We start from the raw sequence: 9,749 nt of genomic DNA, 5'->3' as shown, positions 1-9,749 counted from the left end.
CTGCTTTCCACTGAGAACCAAACTTGTACTGCCATGCAGTAATTGTGACTCTGGCTCATTTATACAGGCCTGTTCTCAATTACCTTGATTAAAGCAGATCCCTGCACAGATAAATTATGCCCAGCTCTACTACTAACAGAAAGTTGCACAAACACTGGACAATACAAACCTAAACATTAATTTCCATACAAAATTGCAAATAAACAATTGTCACAAATCACAGGTACAGTATATATGTGTTTTCAGATACCTGCTCCCACCATGCCCTTGTGCATAATCTTCTGGATTTTTAAATCGGTTTCTTTAAACCCCATCACCAACAGTGCAATGAAAGAGGCAAGTTGTAAAGGGTGCGTTCGGAAATGCGCACCGGGGAATGTGGTCAGTTTGTTGTGTGGTGGGCGGTGACGTCACAGTGTGCCTCATTTACGAACGACCACAGCTGTGACGCATTCACACCGCCGACACCGGACAACCCCAGCTTCAGGGTAGGGTCGCTCAGTGCGGGCACTCGGCACACCCGGTGCGCAACGCACTGGATTTTCGAACGACAACGCAAGGAAAGGATAGAGACTGATCTGGCGCGAAGCCTCACTGGCCCATTGGTTCAGAGTCTTACATTTTCTCATTCTGAAAGTAATCATTAATTGCTATAGTATTTGTTCAAAGTGGTCTCCCCGTCTCTCCAGCTCTCAATAGTTACTTTGTCAATTTCAGTTATCCGTTTATCAGCTTCAAATTGTTGTGTTCCAGATCCAATTTTGTCTTCTCACTTCTTTATATCATCACTAAGTGATTGTAAGTGATGATCATTTCCAATTTCACTCGTTTATTCTCTATAGTTTTCTCTCCTGATTAGATCAAATTGGTATCCTGGTATTTCTATCACAACTGCATAGAGCTATTTAACACTTATTTGAACAAAATTCCTCAGAGTCAGGAAGGTAATTACTGTTGATGATGTAGTCTGTCAATCAAAAACCAATAACCCAGCCTTAATGGACCACGTAAATGACAGATTTATGGAATGCTTTAATGACGTGTAAAAGGCTTGTCTCCATTATGGCCCATTAAACATTCAACACTCAAACAGAAACAGGACAACAGAAAATGACACAAAATGATATGTATGACTGTAAATTACGTATCTCGAGAACCCGACGTCGAGTTGGTCGGATAGGCGATTGTCCAGAACCCCAGAAAATGGCCCAAATTAGCCAATTGATTGCCATGGCAACCCCAGCCTAAGCTTAATTGATCTGTTAAATTCACCACAGCTGTCGCATTCCCCACACCTGCCATTTGATTAGTCAGTCCACTTTCCACTGTCAGTTTGCCCTCAGACGTTTAGCACCTCACAAGGACCTTTCCATATGGGCACAAAATAGACACAAACGGTTATACACTAGGCCAGGGGTTCTCAACCTGGGGGTCGCGACCTCTCGGGGAGTCCCAAAATGACTATGTAAAATAGTTTACATAGTACACTACACTAGTGCATGCAGAAACTTTCCTTAAGGATTATATCTGGTTTCAGTATTTATTTATGATGTATTGTTAAGGTTATCGTAGCGGTCAATTTGTATTGGTGGTTGGGGAGTGGGGAGGGGCGGAAGTCGCAGGTCGACATGGACAAAGCATTTTTGGGGGTCCCCAGCAAAAAACGTTGAGACCCCCTGCTAGGCTACTCTGACAACGGGTATAATGGGTATCGCATAACATTGGGCGGTACCCAACGGGCACCGGTCTAGTAATTATAATTAGGAGTTAGGCCATGGGGATACGAACACGTGGAGCATGCCACTCACAAGATGCATGTTAGCAGAGCTCACAGGAGTGACTGGGGGCAGGGGGGACTGCCCATAATTCCCATGACTCCGACTACGTGGCTTCCATGTTAGTAATGGGTTGTCGGAACAATGTCACGGCACTGGGCGCAGGCTGGCGGAAAAGCCGGCCTGCCATAAAGCTGAGCGGCCATATTAGCTCAGCTTTAAACTTTAATGGTGTGTTCATGCGCATGCACACAATACATATTTAGCAATTACTTATTTGATTGAGTGAATGATTGAAATCCCTGTTTGTCAAATTCAGCCTCCATAGGACCGCTGATGTAGGTATCAGGCGCCCCTGTTATAAATGACCCAGACTTTGTGCTCGGTTGCCACGGTCAAAATGATTTCCCTGTCGAATGCAGAGTGACCGTGACACTAAGCTGCTGTGACCATGAAATGTGTCCCCTGGAGCATGAACTGACTGTGACACCGAGCACATTTGGGACTGACAAGGAAAGCACAACGATGCATGTGTGAGTGTGTCTATGTCTGTCTGTGTGCGTGTCTATGTCTGGCTGTGTGTGTGTGTGTGTGTGTGTGTGTGTGTGTGTGCGTGCGCGTGTGCGGGCGTGTGCATGCGCGTGCATGTGTGTGTGACGTGACGTGACGTGGGTGGGTGGGTTGTTGTGATTGAGAGTGAAATGACAGATGTGACTGAGAGGAATACTAAATAGAATCACAGAGCGAGAGAGTGAATGAGAGAGAGAGAGAGAGGGGGGGGGTATGGGATTCTGAGAGATGAGTAAAAAACGAATCAGGGACAAGAGAACAATATAAAGCAAGACAAAGAACGATGGAGGTAAAGAGAGATATACAGTATATTAGGTCACAGACATAAGGCAACAATAACAGAAGTGAGGGAGCGGGGAGGGGAGGGATGGGGAAGAGAGTCGAAGGAGGTAGGGGACAATCACACTTGTTTTTCTAGTGGTTTTATGGGCATATGAGCATTTGCGCCTGTCGTAGACATGCGCAGAGCAAGTTCAGTCAGGGAACCTCAGTCAGCGCGCCGGCCGTTAATTGGGCCACCGCAGCATCATCCACATGATTCACTCAGCCAATCGCAGCTCACCCCATCTCTCATACCGGCTACTTGAACCAGAGGTTTGCATTCCTCTGCCTTCTTGCTTGCCCACTGCTGCTGTATCAGCGTGCTGCTGTCATACAACCTGCGCTCAATTCTGCTTGCTTGCTTGCTGCTGCTTTATTGTATACTGTGCGCTGCTGTATACAAAGTGCTCACCCACCTCCACCCCAGCTACCACCTGTCGTTTTGGATCTACTGTTTAGTTACGGGGATTCGGAGTCCCTATGGTCGGGACTGATGCGCTTGACCTGATTACCTAAAAAAGCAGATCCAATACATCGCCAAACCATAATAAATATATTGCATTGATTATCTTATATTCAATAAATATATATATTACATCCTCCTTGTGTTGTCTGACTGAACTATAAAAGCTGTAATTTTCTCAGATTTTCACTGCTACTGTAGATGCAACGTCTGGGACAATGGGAAATGCATGATGAAAATTTGATATATATTGATCTAATGGCTCAACATCTGCTTGAATCCATTTTTGCCCATCATTCATTAGAGGGAGGGAGAATAACCTATTAATGTAACAAATGAAGTACATTCCATGCACGAACCAATTAGTAGCTCTGTATCATGAAAATTATATCTGGTAATGCACTGAGGTAGGATGAGGTGCATTGGAGCATGTGTCGTTTTGGGTTCGTGATTTTGTGTGTGTGTGTGTGTGTGTGTGTGTGTGTGTGTGTGTGTGTGTGTGTGTGTGTGTGTGGATGCGTGCGTGCGTGCATTCACTGCAGACAACAGTGTCTCACAATTGATAAATTCCCAGTCCACAGCGATCAATAACTAGCTAAATTGACTCATTAGTTTTCCAACATGACAGCTGGTACACTCAATATCTCAACCCATACGCACACACATGCACAAAAACACAAAACTTCAAGTGAATCACGCTGGGCGAGACCTATACCTAACAAATCGGTTTATATTCTCAGTGAATGAAATAAGTGTTGTGATTGGTCGAAAGATTAATTATATTATATTAATTATAGATAAAGTATCTTGGGGACATCTGACCGATGTTCCGGACAGACACTTCCGGCTATGCAATCTCTGCTAAGGTCACAACCTCAGGGTTGTGACCAGGCTTTTCTCTTTGCAGATGAGTAAGCCTGGTTTGACCCAAAATAAATTGCAATAGTAATCGTTCAAGGGTTTTTATGATCCTTAGGGTCATCAAAATAATATATAAAACATTGTTGTATTGACACTTTGTGGATCATGGATTGAAAGTTGTGGTACAGTACCACTGAAAACCAACCTATAGGCAAACATTTCTAATTTGAATTATGCTTTAAGTAGGATATGCGACGTGTCAAACTAGGGGTTATTCATGATTCTGAATCAATTGCAAGCATTCGTTTTACACGAAAAATACTCCTTCCAAGCAATCCAGCTGCAGAGGAGACAAATAAGCGAATAAACATGTGCCTGTCTCACAAAGACAATATTCCTACATGTGTGTGGCTTGATTTGACTTGACAAATTAAGTTCCGACGCGTGTTTTGGTCCGACGGTCATTAGACCGACAACCTACCTCTATCCCTAACCTAACCAAGAACGGGAGCAGCGCATGTTCGAGCGCTAGTCCGAGCTCACCACACGTGTGGTGAGCTTGTAGATCTGCTATTTTCACTAGTTTGGGTCCCCGGGAGACATCAAATGAGACATCACTGGGTTGCACTGATGGACACATTAAACACACATTAAATAAGAGATCTCAAAATTATACAATAGTTATTATTATTCAGAAATCTTTAGTAATGAAGTGTATAAAATGTGTCTCACAGGGTAATTATCCTTGTATAGGCCTATATAACATTATATGCTATACATATAATTCTATTAGTGATCAGCTTACAGAAACAATGACTAAAGTCAATTTTTAGCTTCAATACAAAGCAAGCATAGTTATTTTACGCGTCAAAACGTTGTAAGCAAAGTACATCTCAACTCAAATAATACATTCTAACAAGCAATCCAAGCTGACACCATAAAGCATTGGTTAAGCATGAACGTAACCACCTAAACCATATACGTTGTTGTCAGGTCCAAGTGGTTAACCACATCCCATGACAAATAGCCTATATATCCAGTGTGTCATCATCCCTCAGCCATAATGGCTTTAACATTGGAATACAGAGCTGTATCCTCTCTATCTTCAGTCTTACTGTCCTCATACTCCACAATCGTTGCTTCCTCCTCCTCCTCTTCCCTCTTCAACATCCCGCCGTACTCTGTGCCACTGTCTTGGTCCCTGTTCCCCTCCTCCCTCTTGACTTCAGCATACTCGGTTTCCGTTGTCTGTTGTTTGTGCTCTGCTTCCTTGCAGGGACTTCTCCTCTTCAGCTGCGAGTAGTCAATACTGGCGTACTCAACTTCCTTCTGGTCTCCTTCTGAATCACTTACTCTCTCCGGAGCCTCTCCCAGTGGGGTCTGCTCACCTCCATCTACTCCTTGTCCTCCTCCTGTCTGTGAGTGTATGAGCAACCAATCAATTATCAAAGTTATACAAAGTGGAATATGTGTTGTGCATAACATTTGCACTATAGGACCAGTATAGAGCATCACCTAGACAGAAACTAGAAACAAAAATACCTGCTGGTTTTGACAAGTGACCATCTGCATGGTCTCAGACTGGCCCCCAGAGTTTCTCTCTTTGCATCTGTGTAGACATTTTGAGAGAAAATGAAGAAGAAGAAGAAGAAGAATGTTTTTGTTTGTTTGTTTTTCATATTTATCCATTAAAATAGAAATAGAAAAAAACGGTTGAACAGAAAATGTAATACTCCACCTATGGAATGTCCACGCCAAACAGCAAATGGTTATGGGAAGTGAAACGCCAATGACAAATGCAATGACAGTTTTCACTTCTGCAATACCACTGAAGAATCCTTCATTTTGAACTACTGTAGAGGAAAGGGGGAACATGTTGTGAGGAGATGCGTGTTCTTTATCATAGCACGTGCTGTTTGTTATTCAGGGTTTACGATGATACACTTTAGTAATAAATAAATTGGGGACTATGTGGTACAGTGTTGATGCTTGACAGTCATATACAAATGTTATAAATGTAATGTAATGTGTAATGTAATTACCTTCGTGCTTTGGCTCATCTTTTTTGATGATAAGAAGTGTCTTATTTACTATTTTCACATTATTTTTACTAAAACACTTAACAGAAGTGTTGTAGTGGTCTTCAACGTTCAGGGACAAGGTACTGTTGACGGTGGAGTTCAACACTGTGGTCACGACAGAATATACACTTCTGTTCTTCAGTAGTGGCCATTTGATTGTAGGTAAGGGAAACCCCTCACTGATACACACACAGATCAGGGTTCTCAACCGGAGCGCACATTCAGATCCAATGAGGATAGTTGGAAATGCTGAGGGAAAACAAGCATAACCCATTTAGGCCTGACGTCAAAATAAAAAAAAACGTTCGCTCTGAAAGAATATAGATTCAAAGATTTGTGCCGCATTTTTAAGATTTTTCAAAAATAGCAGATCTACAAGCTCGTAGCGCGCCACTCGGTGGCGCGCTATGAGCTTGTAGATCTGCTAATTTTCAATAGCTAAATTATAACATAATGTTTAAAACACCCAAAGGGGCTCCTCGCCCCAAAATGGGATAATGTAGAATACAAATCTAATAAAGGTGTACCGGTAATCCGGTATGTAGAATTTGAAATAACATGTTCCCTCTCAAAGTACTCACTCATCACAGTTATATCTGCAAATGCAGTCAGAGTCTTGTTCAGATGTTTTGCTGTACAGCTGTATCTTGCAGACTGTTCTCCTGTCACCATAGGAATGACTAGAGAATCCCTCTGTGTACCATTTTGAAGTTTTTTGTTAGAGCCGAGTTCAGTCCATGTGATGGATGTAGATGGAGGAGAAATTTCAGCATCGCAGGTCAGATTCAAAGTACCACCTTCTTCCACTGTGGTATTCCCTTTGATTATGGGCATCTTCAGGTCTTGGACACAAATTTACAATTTGTACACTTTAATATCATATATACATAATATAATATAGTTGTATTACCATTACTTTTAAAGTTCAACCACCCCCTACTTTGTTGTAGTTGTAGATCTGATATTTCCACCAAATGTTTGGCTATTTATGTCAAATGTTTAGCAATTATGACTAGGGTAGGGTTAATTCGATTAATGGGACACTGTAAAGAAAGAGAGTAGAAGTCAAAGACGATATGGTATGTAATACTCACAGGTTACATTCAGGGTCACAGTCTCCACTGATTTAATGTTTCGCTCAAAGGTCACCTGACAAGCGACTTCACTGCCATCGTGTTCAGATGAAGGAGTAAAGGTCAAATTTGAGCTGTGTCTCTGGCCGACACCAGTAAGATTCTCCGTTTGGACTATCGTGGCATCGCTTTGGATGAGAGATATGTCCAAAGCAGAGTGTCCTGTCTTTCTCCAAGTCCAGGTGATGTTGGGAGGGGTTCCAGAGCAGAGCCCCGGGGCAGTGCAGGTCAGTGTGGTCTGCAGTCCCTCTGTAAGGGCCGGAGGAAGCTTTATTTGGGGTTTCTGTCTCAGACCTGGTAGTGGGACAGCAAACAGAGAGACAAAAACAAATGACCGTATACTCAACTATACAGCCACAAATGCCATAATTACAATATTCAAATTCATTACAACATTATTCAGACAACTGTCATCAGAGTCATGTTTTATTAATAATTTGTAAGATCACCGTAATTAGTAAATCATTCAGTAGAGATACGGGAAACACGAAACACTCAATAGATTTCTTGAGGTCTAACAAATAATATAAATAAGCTGTAGGTCATATCATTATCATTACGTCATACCTGTAACATTGAGTAGCTTTTTCTGACCGTAGTTATATCCAACAGTCTCTCCATTTAGTTGACCTTTAACTCTAAATCGATAAGATCCACTATCAGACACTGTAAGGTCATTGATGGTGATGCCGCAGTTCTTCTGTGCTGTATCTGGTTCTAACAGGGCCACTCGTCCACTGAATGATGCCTGAGCTTTCATGGCATCCACGGAATGGAATATTATGTCACGATTACAATTACCGTCTGGTGAACATTTATACCATATTGCAGATGTGGGTTTGAATGCATCAATATGAGTGAAAGAACACTGGATGATAACACAGAGTCCAGCCTCAGATGTTGATGTGAGACCTCCGTTGAAGGTGATACTCCACGCATTAGGAACGTTTTTTTGTGATTTCGGAACAGCACCTGTTTAAAGTAAAATAAACTATAAATAAATAAAAGTAAAATATCTCATTCTAACTATATTTACTGTGTAAGTGTAAGATACATTACAAGTAAATATGTGATGTGTGCTTGTACAGAAAATACATTCATGTACATATTTGGACAATAAATTACACAATAGCCTAACAAACACAGATTACACATCAAAATAAGCCATACCGATTGTGTTGGTTTGGACGCTGCCCATCAAAGAGAAGGACAGTGTCATCCAGATGACGGCCAGCATCCTTTCAACTACTTCAAAGCTCCTCAAACAATCAATCTGTCTTCACAGAGGACCTTTTCAAAATCAGACGTGTTGGAAGAACCTGGGAAACGAACAGCTCAGTCATCATAGCAACTTGGGAGAGTACTGACACACTGTAAGCAATATGACAACACTTCCTCATTAGGATAATTTGTACAAGCCTCTAAAGCTTCATCTCAGTAATCAAAGCAATGCATATACGTTCTGTATACAATGCATATTATGCATTGTATTGTTTTACAAAAGCATTGTTGTAATGATATTTTTGGTAGAATTATCTCTTTAACTCATTCCTTTAATAGAGCGTTATAAAATGAGTGTATTTTACCTCTTTCTGTGTCTTCCTGCTTGGTGTCTCTTGATGGTGTAACTTAAGTCTCAGTGCTGTGAACTCTGAGTCACTTTCCTCATTTACCTCTTCCCTCTTCCCTCTTTTCACTTCTACAATGCAGGAGATTTCTTCAAAATAAAATGGCCTGACGTACGCCACTCGGTGGCGCGCTATGAGCTTGTAGATCTGCTTGTAGACCTGAGGGCGAAAAGTATGCATGCATCCGCCTACAGGTGACGGCAGACTGCTGGGTGAGCGCTGGCGCTTTGGCATGGGGGGGTTAGATCAACATATGGAATGAATTCTCTACTGGCCATATATGGAGCGTGTCTTGAGTGTCCAAGGTTTAATGAGGTCTGGGCATATGGAGCGTGTCTTGAGTGTACAGGGTTTTGATGGGGTCAGATCAACATATGGAATGTCAGAACAGTTTAGCTCCATATATAGAGATCTAAGGGTGGCAGCGGAGGCAGTGTTTTGAGTGTACAGGGTTTGATGGGGTCAGATCAACATATGGAATGTCAGAACAGTTCAGCTCCATATATCGAGATCTAAGGGTGGCAGCGGAGGCAGTGTTTTGAGTGTACAGGGTTTGATGGGGTCAGATCAACATATAGAATGTCAGAACAGGTCAGCTCCATATATAGAGATCTAAGGGTGGCAGCTAGCGGAGGCAGTGTTTTGAGTGGAACTCTAGTTTCCGCCGGCTGCCGTGCCGGCTGTCGTGCCATGTATGTCTATCCAGGGTTTGATGAGGTCATTGTTGTGATCTTCATACTGTATATGGAGCGTGTCACAAGGTGTGACAGACTGACGGCCATATATGGTGGTGTGACATGTCACGAGGCGTGAGGGACTGACAGTCTGGTTTAGCATGTTTTCATAGTAATCTGCGACATATGGTCGCAATACAATATCGGTTTAGGTTTGCCTATTTTGCATTGAGAAAAGACAGC

The 9,749-nt window shown here is 42.3% G+C and overlaps 1 protein-coding gene across 1 annotated transcript; it reads right to left on the bottom strand.

Moving 5' to 3' along the window:
• Positions 1-4,740: 4,740 nt before the first annotated feature.
• On the bottom strand, positions 4,741-8,825 carry LOC308315148 (sialic acid-binding Ig-like lectin 5). The gene is made up of 9 exons (XM_080762987.1): positions 8,791-8,825; positions 8,375-8,523; positions 7,772-8,176; positions 7,166-7,498; positions 6,653-6,913; positions 6,033-6,320; positions 5,729-5,843; positions 5,533-5,599; positions 4,741-5,406 (listed from the first exon to the last, which is right to left on the bottom strand). The coding sequence occupies exons 2-9, from the start codon at positions 8,439-8,441 to the stop codon at positions 5,038-5,040; spliced, it is 1,905 nt and encodes a 634-aa protein (XP_080619113.1). The 5' UTR covers positions 8,442-8,523; positions 8,791-8,825; the 3' UTR covers positions 4,741-5,037.
• Between the last annotated feature and the right edge of the window lie 924 nt (positions 8,826-9,749).

The sequence above is a fragment of the Protomyctophum bolini genome, assembly GCF_963924005.1.
Source record: "Protomyctophum bolini genome assembly, chromosome: 5".
Taxonomy (NCBI): Eukaryota; Metazoa; Chordata; class Actinopteri; order Myctophiformes; family Myctophidae; genus Protomyctophum; species Protomyctophum bolini.
The sequence above is the reverse complement of the archived record's forward strand: the minus strand, read 5'-3'. Positions and strand labels throughout refer to the sequence as shown.

What these genes read in the sequence shown, in the direction of transcription:
- LOC308315148 (XM_080762987.1), bottom strand. Translation starts at nt 8,441, where the DNA reads ATGCTGGCCGTCATCTGGATGACACTGTCCTTCTCTTTGATGGGCAGC. An exon ending in AAAGCTACTCAATGTTACAG is followed by an intron (nt 7,499 to 7,771) that starts GTATGACGTAAT and finishes TCCCACTACCAG; the next exon opens with GTCTGAGACAGAAACCCCAA. An exon ending in TCACTTGTCAAAACCAGCAG is followed by an intron (nt 5,407 to 5,532) that starts GTATTTTTGTTT and finishes ATACACTCACAG; the next exon opens with ACAGGAGGAGGACAAGGAGT.